Below are 22,340 nucleotides of genomic sequence, written 5' to 3' on the forward strand. Positions count from 1 at the left end.
TATGCGTGCGTTTCTTCGGCCTACTTGTACCGGCGGGGGTAACCGTTACCGCTGTGTGCCGTTTACGGTGTTTCGGCGCTGTGCGTGTCCACCTGCCCAACGAAAGTGTCTGGGGTCGATATACTGTAACCCTGTGCTACATTAATGCCAGGCATTTATGTCCTGAGAGTGAGACAACTTTGTCTATTCGAGTGGACAAATTCACCGATTCTTCCTTTATTCTGTTTGTTTGTTTGTTGTTGTTATGTTTGTTGTTATTTACCATCAATCATACATATTTTATAGATTATTCATTTATTCATTAGATTTTAACACGTGTTTATGCATAACATCTACAATGTATTAATATTCCCAGGAGGTAAGACACTTAGGATGATAAGAATATTGCATTCGATTCATTTATTGATTTATTCATTTATGGGCCTACTTCTAGTGTGATTAATTTGTTTGAGATGCACTGATAATTATCTTCAAAATGAGAGGGCACAGTATTTTTGTCCTTGTATTCAATATCTTACATCCCATCACCGATACTGTATTTATTTATGCGATATTACCATTCATTAATTGTGCATTCATTTCCTTTGTATTTCTTTATCTATTTGTCAATATGATAATAATGATGATATATGATGATGGTAATAAAATAATGATAATAACAATAACATTTATATTAATATTAATATTGATATTAATATTCATGCTTATATTTACATTAATAAGATCTTATTTACTCAGGGTAGCCTATTCAGTGTTGCCACTGCTCTACCAGAGGGCCCTGTCATTATCATTACCCTAGCGTTACAAGATATACACCTGGGTCGAGTGGGACATGGTGGGTGAGAACATCTTGTCCTAGGATGTAAGCACTGAGCGGGAATCGAACTCGTGAGTAGGGACTGGCTTATTACCATAGCGCTCCCGAAATAAATAAATAAACAAATGAATGAAGATGAATGTATATATATATATATACAAAGGCGCCTATAGGTTATATTATATTGAGTAGGTTGTCCACGTGTTGGCAAGATGATAAAAAATAAAAAACAAAACTGAAACAAAGTTCATGCTGTATTCACCAACGGTTTATTTCTGTACACAAATTTTCGAGCTACTCGCTCTTTCTCAAGTGTTGAGAAACACTTGAGAAAGAGCGAGTAGCCATATATATTATATATATATATATATATATATATATATATATATATATATATATATATATATATATATATATATATATATATATATATATTGATGTATAATATTGATATAATTGTAATACCATATAGCCCCTAGAAACTGTCGTTATAATATTATAGTGTGTTTTCATGTAGGCCTAACCACAAGGATAATTTTAATTTCATCCGCCCCTCGAATGAACATAATTATTCTGGGACCATGCATAATTATTTGTGTTTTTATCTGTTTAGACACAACAATTATTTCATTTGTATGTCAAGTGACAATTAGTACAGCTAACCTTGAAACTGAGGTCGCCATAAACTAGTCTTTGCAACACGTTTATATTTTTCGTTTCTGCAATAACATATTTCTGTGAGCATACCAAAGACCTATATCAGCTGCATTGTTATAGGAACATTCTAATTCCAGATATTGAGTTAAACTGGGTTGCGCTAATCAGATCCTTTTTTAATCCCCAATTCACCTTTATATTCTTCATACAACCTTTCTATTTTTACGCGTAAACATGTAAACCCTTTGAAGAAAAATATTCATTTTTTATCTTCAGATTTTGAAGTCCAAAGGAAATTATTTTCAAGAAACATGTCTCCATGCAACGCCCGTGAAATATCTGAAGAAACTATCAATTCATGTTTGCCACACCCAGCGGGGATAATTCTCTTTGTTGTTGTTTCAATATCGATTGTCCGTGATAATCCACGATCAACCGCGCTCTTCTTTTAGCCGGAGAGCAGATTGATAACTGCTGACTGTGTACATATTTGTTCCCTCTATACAAACCAATCGAACCCAAGTCTTTGTCAAGTTACAAATGTCAGAGAGAAATAGGGCGACAAGATTCGATTCTACTATTCGACCTTGTCTGTTCTTTCCCCTGTGTGTCTCTGTTAATTTTCTTCCGAGTTACTGCTCAATTCCATATAATTCTGTTCACTCCTTCATCATTATACATAGATACTCAATCTCCCTACTGTTTGTCCGTTTGTTACCCCCCCCCCCCGCTCTCCCTCTTTTTCTCACTCTCTCTTTCTCTATCTCCATATCTCTCTTAATCAGTTGTGTGAGTTTTAAGTTATGCTTTCTATAATATTTCCGTAGACGGTCATACAATCTCATAACTTCTTTTTCCACACATAGATTAAGCATAACTGTATCCAGTATTCTCCAGTCCCTCTCATTGCCTATCAATTACCATGATTACTGACTTTGTCATGTGTGTAAGACCAAGAAAAGAAAATCGTCAGACGTCTGTAACAATATCGGTGTTTATTTAAACGCGTTATTTCCAACATACGATTACATAATATTTACATGAAACTACATCATGTACAAAACAACCATGATAGCAAACTGGAGCATACTTGCTTTAGTGTTATCTTCCTCCTTAGCATTATCATGAAAAAAAAAAAAAAACCTGTAACACACGGGTCATTAGGAACGCTCGTATAGCCCTATGGTACACAAAGTCATTTCTTTAAAAACGTTCATTGATTATACGCCGATCATAACAGAAACATATGACAAATATGAGGATATACGTAGTTCGATAGACACGAACTAAATTTGTGATAAATGTTTTCATTAGCCTCAGTAGAGTAATGGATCGCTTCAAATTTGTGTTTCTTGATTTAAATCAGCAGTTTTCATATCGTGTCAGTCAAGAACAAGATTCTATCTTGCTAACAACCCCGGGTTCCCTTTTGACAGTGTTTGATTAAAGTTCTGGGCACTTTTCCGTCTACACCGGAGACACACATAATGATATAATGATCAATTTAGGGGAATGGAATTGGCAATCTTATCCTTTGCCACCAAAAGAAAAACAAAGTATGCACCTGTTGAAATTACTTTTATCCAGCAGCCTTACACCACGAATCATGACAAACTAAGTTTATCTTCTTGTAAAGCACATTTGAAATAAAGAAATAAGAAATCGTGTCGTGTTTTTTTTTTGTTCTGCGCCCCCCCCCCAAAAAAAAAAAGCTAAGCCTATGCAACTAACACTGAGAGTAGATAATTTATCTCCAGATAATGAAGTTAACACTGTTTCCAAATACATCTCGCATTTGCGAAACAACCACGACAGTCTTTTCATTGATGGCTTCTTAATCAGTTTTGGACAATTCACACAGAGAGAAAGAAAGAAAACAACAGAGAGAAAGAAAGAAAACATTTTTTTCAACAATCGTGTATATAACTAAAAAAAAAAAAAAAAAAACCTTTCATGCAGAAGCTGTATATGTTCCTATGTTGTTGTTGTTGGTTTTTTTTTTTTCGTGCGGAAGTTGTATATGTGACAATTTCACTTTTAAGACACATTCTCACGGTGTGAAGATTCGTATAGTGTTGTTACACCATGAAAAGTCCGTAACAGTATGATAGAGGGTACAATGGTTTGGGAAAATAGTGTGCACTATATATTATTATTTCAGTTAAGTCCAAACTCTTGATACTGAATAACATATTTGGAATGTTAGAATCACACCTCATAACATTCTCAGAAAAACGTGCTATATAGACCATTCCTCAAATGCGAGAGCGGCACTGCTTTCTTACGAATCCTTTATTTGTGTATTTGGCATTCATGTTCAAACATATGACTCAGACATAATTGCTCTGAGCACGTATACTTTCCTCTTGTTTTTATGATAAGAATTTAATTATAAGATTGAAAGACAGCCCTTGACCTTTCTTCAAGCAGGTGTTTACTAAAAAATGAGAAATAAAAACAATTTAACATAAGACATTGTGTTACTCAATCAATGGAACATCAGACTCTTGAAATGTAATCGTGTTGTCTATCAATCACCAAACGCTACAGGGACGATCTGGAAGCAGGGATGACATTCGAAATTGGTGTTACGAAAATTCAATAATTTTTAGAATACTGTTTACAGGTATTTCATACGTATTTACGTGCAGCACATGAATCAGAATAATCTCACGAATGTATTAGCTATGATTGCACTGGAAAACCAGGGTATCTCTTCCCACCTCCCTGGGAAAACTCATGACATTGCAGCTACAAACAAAAATCAAAATGTTGATATTCCTCCAAGTGATGGATCAAATATTACCTTACTATCTTCTCTAAATCAACACTATAAAAGAAAGTGGTTCTTGAAGAAATATCTATACCATAGAAATGGCTTTTCATTCAAATGGTCATTTCATAGAGCTTCCATAGGGCTAGCTAGCGATATGATCACTGATGATGAAATGATTAAAGCTTCACCAACTTAAATCTGGCTTGTTTGTATACTCTTCGGGAATTCCATCGATTCATATATATTATATGTCTACTGCAAAGGAATAAAATGTCGAATGAAATTTACCTATCGCTTCTTAAACTGTTTACAATTTCTTCAGGTAGGACTTTCTTTAACACTCTCTGTCTTTTGAGCTATCATACTTTGTGTGTGTGTATACTCAGAGGAGACGGCCATTAATTCAAATAATGTGTCTATGCCGGCTTGACACTGGCCTTGAAAAGCTGGAATCTCGAAATTATTTTCTTTCATTCTTTGTATCTGGATATTTCTACGGCTTCTTGTAGCTTCCAGTATAGTCTCTTATTGAGTAAATCAGAAAATATTTCCATATCATGGCAATAAGAGTATTAAATCAAAGGCTTTGGCCTGTAAGCTCGTCTTTCCTTCTGCAAGTACAAATAGATTGATATTTCTACATGTAATGGGATATTCTATCCTATACTGAGAGCGAACGATCTTTCCTGAATGCACTTACCAGGGTAATTTTATAGGCACTGGTTTCAAGGCCATTTCCAAAGGAGCGGCGACCGTGCATTTTCGATTGTTTCGCTGAGATTTAGTGAGCGAGGTGAATTAATATCTAAATGAAGCGCACATATGGCATCGTTTGAAACCCGAAAGGTACAATGACGGTCACGATTATTATCATTGTGATATATCGTATACATTGGCAACAAAACATACAGAAATTGCATTGTCCAGCAAGGAGCGAAATAAATTATTTCAGATGAAAAAAAAAATCAGCATTTGGCTGTGCAGTCTCGAATCACAGTGTGACGTTCAAGAGTCATTCATCACCTGTTGATGCCGAATATTCCAATATTTGCTTTGCCCATGACCATAAAATCTGGCTCTTCCACATGGTCCAAATGGTTTTCCTTCTGTTTGTTTCGATCGTCACCAAATGATGGTTTCTTAAATTGTCCGGCACCGCGACTGTCGCCGGCACGCCTGTCAGCGGCGGCGAGCTTCTTCGCCTTCAATCGCTTCTCTCGATAAAGCTTCATGAACGGTGTGTCAAGACTCGTCTCATTGTACACTTTTTGTTTCCAGGTGGGGAAGTGGAAGTGGATGTTGTGCTTCTGTGCCCAGCGACCGAAGATGTACTTCTCGGTAACGAACAGGTGACCGCTGTTAAGTCGCTCCTCGCTCCGCCGATAGTAGTCGCACTCTGTACGCGTCTTATTCTCCTCTTGTATGTAGTAATGATATGGAGTCGTGTCGTTAGGATGGTCTCTGCATACATGAGAAGATTGGTTACACACGTTACAGGAAATTGATACTTCACTCCATCGACACACAAACACTGAAGTACGCCCACAAACTGACGTTGAAAATGACATATTATCATAGATGCTAGGCACAGATGTCGATACTATCAAACTCTGAAGTATACAATAGTGACATTGAAGAAGTAACAGTTAAGACTTTAATGCAATTTAACCAAAGTTTCACAGGTCTGATCGTGTAATTTCTCTCTATTGAAGTGGAGTTGAACATAGAGGGGCACTTAAATCAAAGGATGTTTTGCAGATTGTATGAAACCGTAAACAGAAATTGTGTCGACATTGATACATATCGTCAACTTTGACAAAATGAAACAGTTAATCGTATAAAGGCAGTCTGGAGGGGAAAAAGATATTGGTAACCATTATTTTCATGGGTACAACACAGTTTGAATTTTATATTAAATAATTGAATTAACGCCTTTCATGGGTGTTGCCCTCTCACAATGTTTTCACTGGTGAATTTATGTTGTAGCGTAGCAAAAACACACATGAGGGCTATCCCATTTCCCCCAGGGCTTTAGTATTCTAAGTGTACTGATGTTGAACCATATAGGGTTCGTTAGTATAAGAGTTGCTCTGATTCACTTACTGGCAGTACTCGTCGTAAACCATCCCGTACACGTGGATTTCGTCACAGGTATCTAGGGCAAGCATCATGGCGTGCCAGCCCGTGGTCAACCAGGTCTTCGCTTGAGTTCTGCGGAAGTTAAGATAGTGACAGAGTAAGTTTCCTTCATTGCAAAGTTCTTTCTCCAGGATGGTAGTCGAAGGATTTCATTCTGACAGTGCTCATCCAGATAGCAATCGATCTTGCAAGACATCATTGGCAATTGTGACAAAGCAAAGGACACAAAATAGAAGACAAATCAATGGCGTCATGCATGCTGCAGTCAGACACCAGGGGGTTAAGTCTTTTTATCCACGATTCCAAATACAAGTACCCGGATTTAGTGGTTACATCATTATGTTCAGTGTTTTGTGAGTGCATAACACTGAAGGTATAACTGCTGACTATAGATTCTGCCGTAGTGACACCAACACCAGTACACTATTCAATGATTTCCTAGCCTACTCTACTAATGCCGTACCTGACGATTGATTTCTATACCATGAAAAAAGGTAGCGTCAACCGATGGATAAAATTGTCGTTAACTCGTGTAAACCAAGACTTTCATGACGATTTCAAAAGGACATTCAATGTGACTAATTTCTCATTTTCTCGAAAGTCTCTGATCACTGCGACCATCCTGAAGATATCGAAATGCCTTGATGTACTTACATGTCATACAGTGTTTGTCAACGCTACACCCTCGACTTTAACTTCGTTAACACCATTATTTAAAAAAAGAAACAACTTTTGGCATTTCTGTGCAAAAGTAAAGGTGTATGTACTTCTCACCAGATGTCAGACAGAGCGAGAGTTTAAACGAAATGTTGGCAAGCTTGTAGTTCTACTGAGTTTTCATGGATTTCTTGGTCATCTTCATAACATTCCACATTAAAAACTTGGTTTTTTTTTCTGTGTTCTCCCTGTGCTCAAGATTGTTTTGTCAAATCATAACCTTTCAACGTTTCGAGCAAAGAGTGACATGCCAGAGAATTTTGAACCCGTTTTCCGGGCAGCAGAACAACTCTTCGTCTTGTTACCTACTGATTCTTCACGGTAAAGGAGAAACAAGCCAAAGATGCATACATTCCTTTCCCCTTCACGTGTAAATACAGGACTTCGTTTGAAGGAAGTCAGCGGACTTATTCGATTTTGCAGATAGTGCTTGCGGGGAAATATACATAATCATTTCTCTAGAGAACTAGAGGGCGGTAAATTCTTGTTTGACGGGAATTCACGACGGTGTCCTGGGCCCCGTCTTATAAAGCCTTCAAATCAATCACAAGTCCCCAAATCAATCGCAACTTGCATTGCAGCACACAAAAAACATGCGATTGATTTCTATCACAAGTCTTTATAAGATAGGCCCCTGGCCATCTGGCTTAAAGGGATTTTCGTTTTCAAGTTGACTTTAGTGAGAACAGTATTGGGTTAAACAAACACTAAAGCAATATTTTGTAGTAAAAACTTCAACCTTGTAGAAGCATCAATGCAGCTACATGGTAGAGATGTAATTGCCTCACAACCCTTGCTTTATTTTGCGCATAAAATTTATCATAGTTGAATAGATAAAAACAACAACAACTTTAATCCCTTCCACTTCACAAAGTCAGTATCATCACCGACAAATCGTTACAACTCTGGGAAACACTCGTGTGAGTTTACGAGTTTATGTCCCCCCCCCCCCCAAAAAAAAAAAAAAAAAAAAAAAGAGTGAACGTCATCTGAAGTCATTACGTCATCTAATTGACAATTTGACGTTCCTGCGAAATGCGAGAGACTTGGAAACCCCACGTTTTAGTGTCCTATTTTCATCTTTTTAAAAAGATAATCTTCTTGATGATTTTATTGTGTTTATTCAACAGAAGATAAAATAGATTTTCCCTTAAAGCACTACAACTTCACTTGGTGTCTTCCAGTACCCATGTTTTTCTTTTTTTCTTTTCATACTTCTTTCTTTTCTTTGTTCTCTTTCTTATTTCTTCAGCATAATTGATTGAAGACTACGCTGTATTCTTACCTTGTTATTCCTGTTTCGTTGTGGAATGCCTCGTTATTGTGTTGCATCATCGCCAGCGTATGCATGAAGAAAGTGACGTTGTGGTACATTTGAGAGTAGTTTAGCGTTAACCGGTAAGCCGGGTTTTTGTAGATATTGGTCGCGTAAAGCCAAGCAATCACCACATTCTCTGCCCTTGTCCGCGGGTCCCTGAAATGCACGTACTGCGTGCGCAGGTTGTTCTGGAAGATGGTGCGGAAGTTGGAATGACCTACGACGCGCACCGTGGTGCGTTCCCCGACGTCCCGTTCGAAGCCCCGGATAGGCGCGTCGTTCATGCGTATGACGCACTCTGCGGAATCGATTGCACGGCCTGCCGACTTGCCAAGGAGCTGACCGGAACTTGTGACCAGGGAGCATGTTTCACAGTGCAGTAGAAACGGCTGTCATGAGAAATGAGAGAAACAATAGTGGTAACCAATCCAGTCTAGTAGTCGACACATCTACCAGTTGTCTACTAACCGTCTCACATAACAACTGAACTGCAGATATGGATGGATCCCATGATACAAGATGAATAGCCTACAAATAGCATCTTAAAAGAAGTTTCCACATACCCATAAAGGACCTTCCTATCGTTTCTTGCATCAAAAAAGCTCACGTTCACAAGACAATCGTCTTTAGGGCAGCGAATTCCAGCTAGCTCGGTATTTTACATCATCGGGCCAGGTAAAAAAAAAAAAAAAAAAAAAAAAAAAAAAAAAAAAACTTCATCATAAGCCCTTTTTACACTTGTGTTTCTTAACCCCGTACTTTCTCTGACCCAGGACTATCGTTAGTCCCGTACCAATTTTTTCAGCTTTTTACACTCGCCAATAAATCCCGTACTAAGCTCTTGTCCTGGGCTAAGGAGAAAACTGACCTTTTTACACTCATATTTCTTAGCCCCGTACTTTCCAAACCACATTAATATTCATGATTACGCTGTGCACTGTACAAGTACACGCACGCACCGGCAGCATTTGATTACCTCGTTTCTGATTGGTCAGTGGGGGGTCGGGCTTCGTCTCCGTCGCTTAGCCCCGCATTATTTTTTCGTTCTGTTTACACTCGCTTGCTTGCCACCGCAATTGCGGTGCTAACCCTGCTATTTTGCAGGGCCAGATAGTACGGGATTATCGGTGGGACTAGCCCACTTTCGCAAAAACAAGTGTAAACAGAAAGTGGGCTAAGGAAAGTCCGGTACCGACGGTGGGGCTAAGCCCCCCCCCCCCCCCCTTAGCCCCACCGTTGGTACGGGACTAAGCAAAAATTTGCAAGTGTAAAAAGCCCTATTGAAAGATCAAAGTCAATAAAATAATCTACGTTCATTTCTATGAAATCAAAGCAATGAAACTATACAATGTGTAAGAATGTGTCGAGAAGAATGTTGCTTAGTTGTGTAGCAAGGCGCACCCTTTCTGTACTCAGTAAAATGGCAAGTAACGTTTGATATGATAGAATAACATACATAGTATACAGTATGTAGATCTCTCATCTAGCTGTAAAGCCCCCCCTCTTTTTTTTAGATCCAACTTTTTTAAAGTTGAAGATAATAAAAAGTTTTGGTACCTCAAAAGTTTCCCTGAATTTTCATGTTTCAGGTTAAAGTATCTATCATATAACTAACACTGTGAGACTTACTCGCCCCAAAGTGCTCTCATTTCTTAGTAATCATAGCGTAATGGGGCTTCGCATTGTAGCATTCAGGATCATGACAGATTTAGTATCGCAGGTAAATATCAACTTAAAATCCACAAAATTCTTCAATTTGAAGACTTACCAATTAAGTTGAAGTCTTGAAAACAGGCTTCGAGCAACGTTTAGTTCTGCCAATAGTCCCTTTTTGTTCGAATTGATGACTGAATGTGACTCTGTCGAGAGGACCTTGGGAGAGCTACGTACACTGATTACTACGGCCAGCGCATACGCACACATCACATGCGAACAAATTTCAAATCCATGAACGGATAAGATGTTTGTGTGCGCATGCGCTGGCCGTCAATTCAGTGTAGCTCTCCCAAGGTCCTCTCGACCGAGTCACATTCAGTCATCAATTTGAACAGAAAAGGACTATTGGCAAAACCAAACGTTGCCCAAAGCCTGTTTTCAATACTTCAGCTTAACTGGTAAGTCTTCAAATTGAAGAAATTTTTGGATTTTAAGTTGATATTTACCCGCGATACTAAATCTGTCATGATCCTGAAAGCTACAATGCGAAGCCCCATTTAGCTATGCGTATGGGGCTGCTGGTCGCAGTTAGCTACACAGTATGGGGCTGCACGCTGCTGGTCGCAGTTGTCATGCAATAATGGTTTCGTACAATACGTGTATTACCTCGCCGCCGTACGGCGGCGGCTCTGGTACGAAACCATTATTGCATGATTACTAAGACATGAGAGCACTTTGGGGCGAGTAAGTCTCACAATGTTAGTTATATGAAAGGTACTTTAACCTGAAACACAAACTAAGACAAGGAAATTCAGGGAAACTTTTGAGGTAATACCAAAACTTTATATTATCTTTAAATTAGAGACAGTCACCACGGAATACAGTCAAAAGAAAACATTGGTGTCAAACATGAAATCCATACGGCTTGAAATGAAGACTGTCATCTTGTGATATGTACGATTGAGAGTTGCTTCGTTTAGTGAAGCTGAGGTCACAGCATTTTGCTAAAGGTGCCAGCTCTTTGAATAGTGTATGCATTATATCAAAGCTGGATGTTGAGGTGTTGGATCAACGTACTATATGTGAACGATTGGTCAAAAGTGATTTCACTAAAGAAAGAAAAAAATGAACAAACGCTATTTGAATGATTTGTTGGGCAAAAATGACTGTAATTACCTTATGATCCGGGACAGACACAGGGACCAAGAGTTTCTGCTTACTCCTTTCAAGCGTCTCATTTCGTTCCCGATATTGCCTGCGCATCATCGCAGGCATGTAGGCGTAGCAGCGTGGATGCGCGCATGGGGGAATGGGCGCATTCATCATAAAACTCCCGCGAGAGAGCGCTCCCTGCCGTTCGGCATAGTAGAAGTAGGCGAAACAGATGATGAAGGAATAGAACGTGGCGAGTACCAGCATTCCACACGGCCCCTAGATACAGATGAACAAACAAATAAACAATGAATACATTTTCCACGCCTTAGGATATCACACTACCCACAGGGCAATTATCAAATAGGGCAATATTATTTTTCGTGGCGCCTTTAATAAATAGAATTCATTTATCACAGATGACATAAATCTGAATGTAATTTTGATGTACAATTCGGGTTCATTTTAGTAGAATATTAACTTCATCATTTTTTCAGCTTTAAACAGAATTATTTTACGTATAAAAAGAGATACGTGAAATGAAATTCTTGATCACGCGGATGTAGCATCCGCGAAATCATACAAAATATTGAAGATTGACACTGAAGACGTATTGTACATTATAAAAGCGCATTCAGCTACTTAAACACTGTCACGTTAAAGGTTGTTTTGTGCGGAGTTGTACCAAGACAGCCAACAACAACAACAACAACAACAAAAATGCAAACCATGTCATTGAAGATGTGATATGAAGAAAAGAGGACATACTGATAGGCAGGGAGGAAGAGAAAGAGAGAGAGAGAGAGAGAGAGAGAGATGGGGGAGAGATTACCACCACTTTAACCATCCTACTGCATCCAGTATGCCCCTAATGACTGGACGTTTCGCATAGTATCTATGGGCGTGTGTGCGTGAGTGTGTGTGCGTTTGTGTTTGTGAGTGTGTGTGTGAGGATGTGTGTGTGTGTGTGTGTGTGTGTGTGTATGTGTGTGTGTATGTTATAGAGTAAGTGCTCTCGCGGTTGTGCATAATCATTGTGGCTGATTATATGAATTATTTATAAGCGGCACGTCTTCTAACTCCACGGCTTGGAAACCAACTGTAATTATGCGCGGAAGTGGCGCCCATTCGATTTGCCTGGAGCTCTATGAAATCATCTTTCATGCGGTCATCATGTACGAACAAAACCAAATATTGTAAAGTAAGAGCGAAGATAGGTTAAAGGATCTATGAGGTGCAAATTTGAATTGTGTTGATTCATGATATTCTCAACATTACTTATGTGGCGAAAGGAATATCTCAATAGGTGTCAATTATATTTTACAACATTTTTTCTACTATCTTTTTTTTTCAGATTATTTGGATACGCCCACAAAAACCCTTCTAAACCAAGATTCTGCAAGTGACAACATCTGTCAATCATTGCCTAAGTAATTAATATAACTATATTTTGTGCATTTACCCCACACCCAAGTATACACACGTGCAAACATATTTTCATATACATGTAGATACACACCCATACACACAAAGAAAAAAAATATCATACATGCATTATATTCAAACATGCAATGATACACCATACAGATAAGGAAGGAATCTAGCGTCATACTCACAAAGTTACGACCAGTGATGGGATTACGTAGACACATCGTGCCTCGGGCTCAGAGACGCTACTGCCCGGACACAGTGGCAAACGTTCACACATTCAGGGGCGAGCACGTCATGGATATGGTTCCCACTAGCCACCCACTCCTCTTCCAAGGGGTAGAGCATGCCAGATTCCGCCAAGACGAGTATTCCAGCAGACACTCTTCTGGGAGGTTTTGTCCAGGGTTACAACCCTCGGTGATCGGCAGCAGCTTTTAGCAGCTTTTCCAAAGCGACTTCATTGTCGTGACGCTCTAGACGAAGATTTGACTCCACCTGAAAAAAAAGAAAAGAAAAGAAAAGAAAGAAAGACAGAAAAAAAAGAAAACTTGACGACTATTTGATACTGTCATCATATCCTCAATTTTAATGCTCGCAGAAACTGTACAAGGCTTCGACAATAAATCTGAAGTAGACATAGTAGAAAACTAACATGTACAACATTATGGTGTCGTATATTTCTGTTTTATTGTTACAGTGAAACGAGGAGCTGTGTTGTGTACGACTGGGGAGGATAAACCCAATCTCTTGAAGTCATTTCAGCAAGCCTTCAATGTAATGGCCTGAAGACACGCATCTGTTGAGACCATGACAGATCCTGTCGGGCGACAAAGTCATCGCACCAACACGGCTCACTTCTCCTCATCGTTCTAATCACCTTGCTGGAAGACATGCTACAAACGCGTGTTATTCTCATCTGCATCACATTCAGCACAGGAGGACATCTTTCAAGATGCAAACCACTTACTTCCTATTCTAAGTTAGGAAGTACGCGAGTTACGCTAACTTTGCTAAGTTAGGAAGTACGCGAGTTACGCTATAACTTTGCACACTGTTTTATTGGGGTACGATACATTTTCTGCATTATTCCTGAATGAATGAGTGACTGGATGATACTATTTGGTGAAATTTACTTTTTATATGTCGCTCCGCAGGTGTTTGATATCGTTATTATATGTCAATCAATAAGAACCCGTTTGATAGTTCTTACAGTTCCTCACATGAGGACCAGCTCCATTCTCCAAAGACTGAAAGCCTTGCTAATGTTGCGTCACCTTGCATCGGCTGAACGAGCTGCAAAGGTGTGGCAACTTAATCTCTAGGCCTAACTGAATGGTGTGTGAACGACCGTCTTTGTCGCTCCGATATTATTACCCTATTATATCTATTACCCTACAAGCTTTGCTTTTTAGTGGGACCCTCCATTTCCATTCTAATCGTTGCATTATGTATAATTATGTATATACCTTAGAAAGGAATTTCTGTTATTACTCGTGACCACTTGTACGTTTTCTTTGAAATTGTTACAAATATGTTCTGTAAATGTATTGTATATGATTATAACCTTTCTTTTCTTGTTATTGCGATTACCATTATCGTTTTCTGCATTTTATGTGTACAATAATTCTTATTTGTGTGCGTGTGTGTTTGTGTGTGTTTGTGTGTGTGTGTGTGTGTGTGTGTGTGTTATTTTTAGATCTAGGTCGGAGGGAAAAATTCCTACTTTTTAGGAAATTTGTAAAAGAATAATAAGTTTTCGGGATGAAGAAAAAGAAATTGCTTTAAAAAGAAATAAGTTGGGATTACATTTGCTGAAATGGGAAAATGTTTCTGAAACAAGAGCTTAAGTATTGTTTTGTTTTGTTTTTCTTTTTTAGTACAGTGTAGTTATCAGTGGTGAAGGCAATATAATGTGTTATTGGCCGCGTGCGTGGAGGGGTAAGTTTTTGTTGGCATAAAAGGTTATAGGATTTTATCAGCAGTTCGGAGTTTGATGAGGTTTTTTTTTTTTGATGAATTTGAATGTGAATTTGGAGCGGTATTTGGATGCGGTCCATTACACGCTTGCATGTTTTACGTATCAATCAACATTTGGAAGTCGTTTTCATTAGGAAGGAAGGTGGTATCGCTTCGGGTGTGTTTGTGTGTGGGGTGTATGTGTGTATGTATGTTGGTGTTTGGTGTGTATGTGTGTTGGTGTTTGGTGTGTATGTGTGTGGTGGTTGTGGGTGTATGTGTTTGGTGCTTGTGGGTGTGGGGTAGGTTTTAGGAATCGGGGTTGGTGGGGATGGGGATTTGATTTTCAGTGGAATGATTTCATTCTAGTTTTGTATAACGTATTTTGTTGCTTTTTTATGTATATACCCTTGTGAGTGTGAGTAACATGATTCAGTATAGTCAAAGAATATATATATATATTTTTTGTACATGTCAATGCTTTCTCGTGAAGAAATGGTCAGTATGATTGATTTATAATCGAGTTGTTATGTTGAAGAGGAATGATTTGCAGTATAAGTTGATAAATGGATTTGTGTTTTGAATGGCATTTGTACCGTTTTATGTTCATGGTACACCCAGAATGGGTTGATTTATGAATGATTTGAATGAAATCAATAAAATATCATTGAAAAACAACAAGTGTGTGTTGTGTGTGGGCGAGAGTGTGTGTGTATGTGTGAGAGAGTTTGTGTGTACATTATCATGTACACATGCATAAAGAGTTTGTGCGTGTGTGGATTCTGAGGGGCTCACGTATTCTGTAGTTATGAACCACAACTATCATTGGAATACATCTGAGTTACAATATATCAGTTTCCTTCTTTGTTTCGTAACTCATGGAGGAGGAGAGGGTGGACATTAAGAATTCACGAAGGTGGTACAATTGAAACCATGGTTTAAACCATGGACAATTTGCATGGAGCGCCAAGTGTCACATGGCCTATTTCGTTATGAAATCAGTCATTTCGTCGACGAAATGATCATTTCGTAACAAAATGACAACATTTCGTCGATGAAATGGTCATTTCGTTGACGAAATGATTGATTTCGCAACGAAATAGGCCATGCGACACTTGGCACTCCATACAAATTGTCCATGGTTTAAACCATGGTTTCAACTGTACCACCTTCGTGAATTCGGGCCTAAGTGTTATTCTTCTTCGTTTAAAGGCAGGCATGGAGTGTGTGTGTGTATGGGGGGGGGGGGGGCTTGACGTCACGATAAAGTCATCCCTTAAATCGGTCGGATGAGTGCAAACTCGGAGACTCTAGCCGAGGCTCTAGCTGAGGCTCTAGCTGAGCAAATGTTTGGAGAGGAAGGACGTGATGTATCGCTTACGGTATTACGGGCTGGGGAAGACAGGCACCATGCCTTTTTTTTTTTCATCCTCAGGCGTCAAAGGAACACACCAACGACATTACATTTGGGAATTATCCCAAAGCGATAACAGAGGGGGGAAAAGAGTTTGCTTGTGCGAAAAGACGGATCGCTGTCAGCGAACACCCATCAGGCCAGTATTGTTGCACCGTCCATGAATTCTAGCAATCAACATTTCATGCCGGGTAGTGTATGGTATAAAGTGTGTTTCTTACGGGCAGTGTTCAGGCATGGAGCTACCAAGGGTAGCTCCATGGTTCAGGCAGGCTGATGCACTTTCCACCGTTCAAAAGCCCTCGAATTTACTTCATAATCAATACTTATTAAATTTGATCAAAGGCTACTTCTTGTTTTTTTCTTTTATCATGATGAGTAAATGTCCGTTTGAGATGTTATAAGTTCCTAATTTAGTTTCAGGGGAAAAACATGAGATTAAATTTCTCTTATTAATCATCCAAGCTACTTATATTTAACCATTCTGTACAAAAGCTGTCTATTGAAATGGGACTGATTCATTGACATGTTTAACGTAAAATCACTCAGGTCGTCAAATTTTTCAAGTACAGCAGACATTCAATTAATCAATTGCGCTTTAAACAACTATAAATAGCACTCCTGTAAGAGATGTAGTTACAAACTGGAATCAATCCAAGACGAAGGAACAGAAAAAAAAAAATCATTCCCAATATAAAAAAAAAACCGACAAACGCATCCTCATTCACAAACGCCAAATAACCTATGTATTATTTCTTCGATATCTGATGTAATAACCACGCGAGAATCATAATGCTATTATCTAAAATTCTACGTAAATTCACTAAAAAATATGAGAAATTATCACAGCTACAAAGCACACTGGATTGGATTTACGTGTGAAATGAAGCCTTTGTTGTTCAGCGCCGCGGACGTTGAAATGAGAACATGAACCCCATGAGGTACCCGATAAGTGTGCCTAGCTCCTATAAACACTTAGAAATATTATATCCGGCAGACTGTTGACTGTTGAATGATCCCACACAGCTTCATATCAATTAACTTTTCTTCTTTTCATAGAATTCTTCATAGTTTGTAGATTTTTCCTAAGTTCTCTGTCTGCCTGCCTGCAAGTCTGTTTGTCTGTCTGTCTGTCTGTATCGCACTCTCTACGTTTATCTGTCTGCCTGTTCCTTTTTCTTTGTAGAACGTAAGGGAACTCGGTGTTTCGATAGACACAGCTAAAATATTTCGTATTGATATCTGTATAATTATCATGTTGTCATGATATGTTGTAGCTTGTTGTGAACTTGGATCATTTTATCTCTCTGCGTTTCAATTTTAACAGACATATAAGGAAACAGAAAAACAAACACCGAACTATTAATTTATCAACTTCTAGCTTGATATACCTTTAATCTTTTGCTCTTCTTTTTCTCTCCCTATTCTTATATCACTTATCTCTCACTTTCTGTTCCCTCGAATATTTTTAACTTCTGCGTATATCGCCTTCCGCCTTCAGTGTGTCCGTATTTCTATATCTCTCTTCTGTCTCACTCAGCCATCCTCTCCTGTTTTTCACTAAAGACATCTGTCTCTGACTAAATCAACAAGACCAAATGACATCCTCTTTCAGCGCCTCATGTAAATACTTCTTGTATTGTTTCCCTGTCTCTCCGACATCGGCCTAAGAGGAGGGAAATGATTGCTAGCTTTGATTACGACGTCGACCAGTCGTCGCGCCAGACGGATGACTCGAATAGCTGTGAACGTCGACGGGTTGGCCGAATCCACGAGCACAAAACATTGAATTGCATTATAGTCTAAAGGGATGTTTCATGGCCGTCCTATTTGATGACCCCATGTACAAGAAGAAAATTTAGGAAATAACAACAAGAATAACACCATCAGTCTTGAAGTCCCTTGTTCGAGCCCCGTGGTTTCAACGTTTGTGTTCCTAGGCATGGCAATTTATCCTCAACGTCTAATCTTCAGCATGCAGGGCACTGAGAGCCGGCGATCAAGATGGTGGTTGTATGCTCGCTTACAAGGATTCGTTGCTTCTATTAGCCCTACGTCAAAGAAATTTCGATACAAATTCGTAATACTGAGAGGCTAAAGAAGGATAAGTGAATTAGGAAAGAGGGAAACTAAAGAGAGATAAAGAAATGAAGACGAGATGAAAAAAAAAAACGGTCGAGAGAGAAATAAAATGGAAGAACTGAGAGGACTAATGTTCTTCATGTTGGAAGATGAATCAAAATGATGTAAAAACTGACGACAATCCAAATCATCAGATAGGAGAGTCTATATGGTTACCTTGTTGTGGTAAATATTGGAAGCAAACAGAGCACAAATAGACTGTATAAAAAGGGGAAAACATTTATCAAAAAGAAAACCGAAAAATAAGGAAAAACAAGGAGGAGGTTAAAAATATAATGATCTAAACTCAACAAGTTGCGTAAGATGACACTGATTATGATTACTTAATTACATTCACTTCATCCTCAAGGTGCATTACCCTCAGAAACCTCCTCGCGGACGTGCCTTGACTATCTTAATGGGAAACAAAAAGGGAGATGTGAATGACAATAAGCGCGTCGCCTGAACTGTTTCCCTTTTTGGAGATGCAGTGATACCACAGACGCTTCCTCTTCTTCCCCCCCGCCATTATTCAATTCACGCTTAATTTCCTCTCAGCCTCCCAGCACTGATAAAAATAAATGTCGTGGTAATGACAACAATCTTTCTTGTCCGTCCGTCAGGAGTGGAAGGACCTCTTGCTTGAATGTCACTAATCAGTTTGATGGATTTACTGGAAACACAGCAGATGAGATACTACAAAATATGTCACCTTTACTATAAGCCACTTAGCCACCGAGTAAACAACAAGTACTTTGACTGACGTATGTGCATTGGGGTGGGAATCAGTTAGGACACATTCAATGCGAGGAATTTAAAGAGAATGAACCCTTGAGACATAAGAAACTGTCCAGATATACCTAATATGGTCTACACAAATACCTCGTAACTCAGTACCGGTAAATCGAGTTTTGATAAGGAGTGAAGATGAGAAATATGTAATATTCTTTGTTCTCTTCTGTTTTCGTTACCAATAGCCATATATAAGTAAGCGTAATATTTATATAAAATCAATCATTATTTGAACATTACCACATGCTAACCATGTAAATTCATTCTTTCTCTTTTTATCTTCAAGTTCCCATGCTATAGCATGGCTGTGCAGGGAATCGAGGCTTTTCTATGATTTATCTCAAACACATTTATCGCGATGATGTCACAAGGAGTCACTTTTGAGAAACATTGTCGTCAGATGTTCAGCTTCCACAGAATGATACCGGATATGACTTGACGGTCCGCCACAAAGGATTGAAGGACAAACGGTGATTATTTACCAGTCTGTATTGTTTTCAACACACTCCAGTACATGCATAATGCATCTCCAATCGACTTTCGTGTTAGATTACGGCCTAGAGATGGACACAAAAATTCGAATGGTGTGACTCCAGTTTTTGTTATATTTTCTTACTGACAACCCAAGGATAGCTTGATTTCATCGTTTATGCAACTAAACCTTCCGCCACGATCTTTAAAACGCATGTTAACCATTTCATGCTCTCAATATAATATCCACTACTGAGAGACAAAGTTGCATGAAGTTGAATGAAGGGACAAAGTATTACGTTTTATGATTAATTAGACATCGTTTTGTGAAGAATATTGCGATTAGAATCTCAGAACATGAAACATGGCAGTCGAAAGCTAAAGGGACCAATTTCCATTCGTCCAGTTCTTGGATCGGAAATCATCATTATTGATTACAGAGACTGGTGGTCGATCACGAAGTGTCATTTTACGAGACACGTGATGCCGCATACAGGCCATGTTGATACATGATGGCGTTCCATCACTGAAATGTAAAACATGATTTAGCACAGTTTGGTAAGGGAATCCTGCAAAGGACACGAAGTCGGTTGATGTCAATAAAAAGACAAACACCATGACCACCGTATTTCTGTTTTCGGACTCTCACGGGGAAAGAAGTTAACTTGAAATCAATGCCGTGTTTTCCCGCCAATTCGCATTTAGTTATTCGAGATGAGAAGAGAAGAGGTAAACAACACATGAAGAGCCCGTGCCCATTTGTGTTTCACATAAAATTGTTGTATACAACGTATTAAAGCTGAAAAAGGCCCCTCCAAAGTTTGCATCCCCATCCAGATACTATGATAAACTGTTAAGCCCCAAATTGCCAAATGATTATATTCTGCCTAACTCTGTAGGGCTACGTGAGTGGCAAAAGGTAAGCACATCATGAACTCGGATAATGGATAATTTCACATGATTGTCTCAAACGTTTATGACATGTAACTCCACCATATTATCATGCCAATGAGTGAGAATTATATATCTGCCAGTTGTCATCACCATCATCAAGAAGAAAAAAAAATCAGGGAATTGTGTTTCACTTATCAGCAGGAACAGGCGTGGAACCTACCGTTATTCTGTCTAAATGCTTTCAATTTCTCTCAACAACTCAACTGGGGTACCTTTAAATCTAGGACACCTCAGACGCATAGATAATAATCATCAACTATATATTCTGATCTATAAAAAATAGTGATTAAATTATTAATATGTTCATGAATGTAACAGCACACAATATCTGCATTAATAGTTGGAAAAAATGGCATTCCAACACAGCCTCTGAATTTCATTGTCCACCAGAGGTTATAACAAAGATTGTTGCAGACTGATGAAAGCACAGAGATTTGTTTTGATTTCTTCCTCTTCATCCAGCGTGACGAATTTAGCTCCACGATGGCGAGTATTCAGGCCATGTTATGAGGACGCCTACTCAGCCAGACACCGCATGATAAATTGCGGTCCTTCCCAGAGACCTCTTCGATTACCACCATACATCAGGGGGGCCACAGTTGTATACAAATGAGAAGAAATTCCCCTGGGCCCTTGTGGACTCGTATACTCTCCAACAGATACCTCTCGACACAGCACATAAACACCAGTACCTCAAGTAATGCAGCCTAGTCGGGAAATACAATGACGACTTCTCCGGGAAACTAAAGATACAACAAGGTGACGACGATCTACATGAGCGACAACATTTACATCCACATTCAACACTCAGATGTATATAAATTTAGTTCGTTTAATTTACATGTCATATTTCTCTGATAGCAGCTTTTCGAGTCCATTCTACCCCATAAAAACTATAATCAAAATAGGTGCGTTAGGGCGCTCTGTGTGTGAACGGCGACTCAAGTTTGTAAATTGTCGTCGTCAGGGGCAGAACAGGATAATACAGAGAGACCTTGCACGGCGGCGAGAACTACACGTGTAAGTCGATGAGGATATCGAACACGTGGTAAACACTGTACCCCACTGTGAATATGGGGCGACAAGACGGTTAAAAACTTGAACGACAAGGTACAAACTCAACAAGACAATCTGGTGCGGGACGACGCAGTAAACATAAGAGAGAGAGAGAGAGAGAGAGAGAGAGAGATTGTAGATGTATAGATGGATCGGAAGATGATTGGATTATTTAGCTAGCCAGTTAGCCAGCTAGCATGCAAGATAGACAGAAGAAGAGATAGAGGAGACAGAGAGGGGGAGAGAGGGATCATCGTTTGAGTGATAGTATTTGTTATACCTCTGAATTGCATCTGATACAAATGACAGATTTAATTCATAGAAAATATACCTGATATGTGAGAAAAATAACAATGATTAATAGCTGGGACGCAACCTTCAGCAATTTTGCCAACAATTGCTATCATAATAAGGTATCTAACAACAATATCAGATTGCTAATTATTACTTATAAAGGTTCATATTATACTAACAGTTACCAATTATCCATCAACCTGATCCATTCCAACTTGAATAGCCTTCCATTATACTAAACTGAGAATTAAAAAAAAAAAAAAGCGAAGAGGAGTTAAAAAAAAGTAATATAAGAGAGTGAGTAATCGGTTTTGGTAACTTGGCAGCAGTAGAAATGAAAAAGTCACAGACAGACACACAGAAATCAATGATTTGACTCACCCATACGGGGACAGGGTGTACGTGTTTTGAGTATCACGAATTTAGTGAAAATAAGTTCATACATTTACGGCTAAACCTAGTCTAGCTTATTTTTACTATAAAATCTCCAAAGTCACCCCAATGGCGTACTGCCTGACAATGTAATCTGGTATGTGACAGCACTGACACCTTGGATTCATACAAAAAGTGTTTTTCAATCAGAAATTTGATCTCGACATTTGACTGAACGCACCGCTAG

The 22,340-nt window shown here is 38.8% G+C and overlaps 1 protein-coding gene across 1 annotated transcript; it reads right to left on the reverse strand.

Annotated features, from left to right (window-relative positions):
- Positions 1-5,269: 5,269 nt before the first annotated feature.
- LOC140237267 (alpha-N-acetyl-neuraminyl-2,3-beta-galactosyl-1,3-N-acetyl-galactosaminide alpha-2,6-sialyltransferase-like) lies at positions 5,270-12,884 on the reverse strand. Its single transcript, XM_072317210.1, has 5 exons — positions 12,849-12,884; positions 11,257-11,511; positions 8,392-8,813; positions 6,354-6,461; positions 5,270-5,711 (listed from the first exon to the last, which is right to left on the reverse strand). Exons 1-5 carry the CDS (start codon positions 12,882-12,884, stop codon positions 5,270-5,272), a joined length of 1,263 nt encoding a protein of 420 aa, XP_072173311.1.
- Positions 12,885-22,340: the final 9,456 nt, after the last annotated feature.

The sequence above is a fragment of the Diadema setosum genome, chromosome 13 (assembly GCF_964275005.1).
Source record: "Diadema setosum chromosome 13, eeDiaSeto1, whole genome shotgun sequence".
NCBI classification, from domain to species: Eukaryota; Metazoa; Echinodermata; class Echinoidea; order Diadematoida; family Diadematidae; genus Diadema; species Diadema setosum.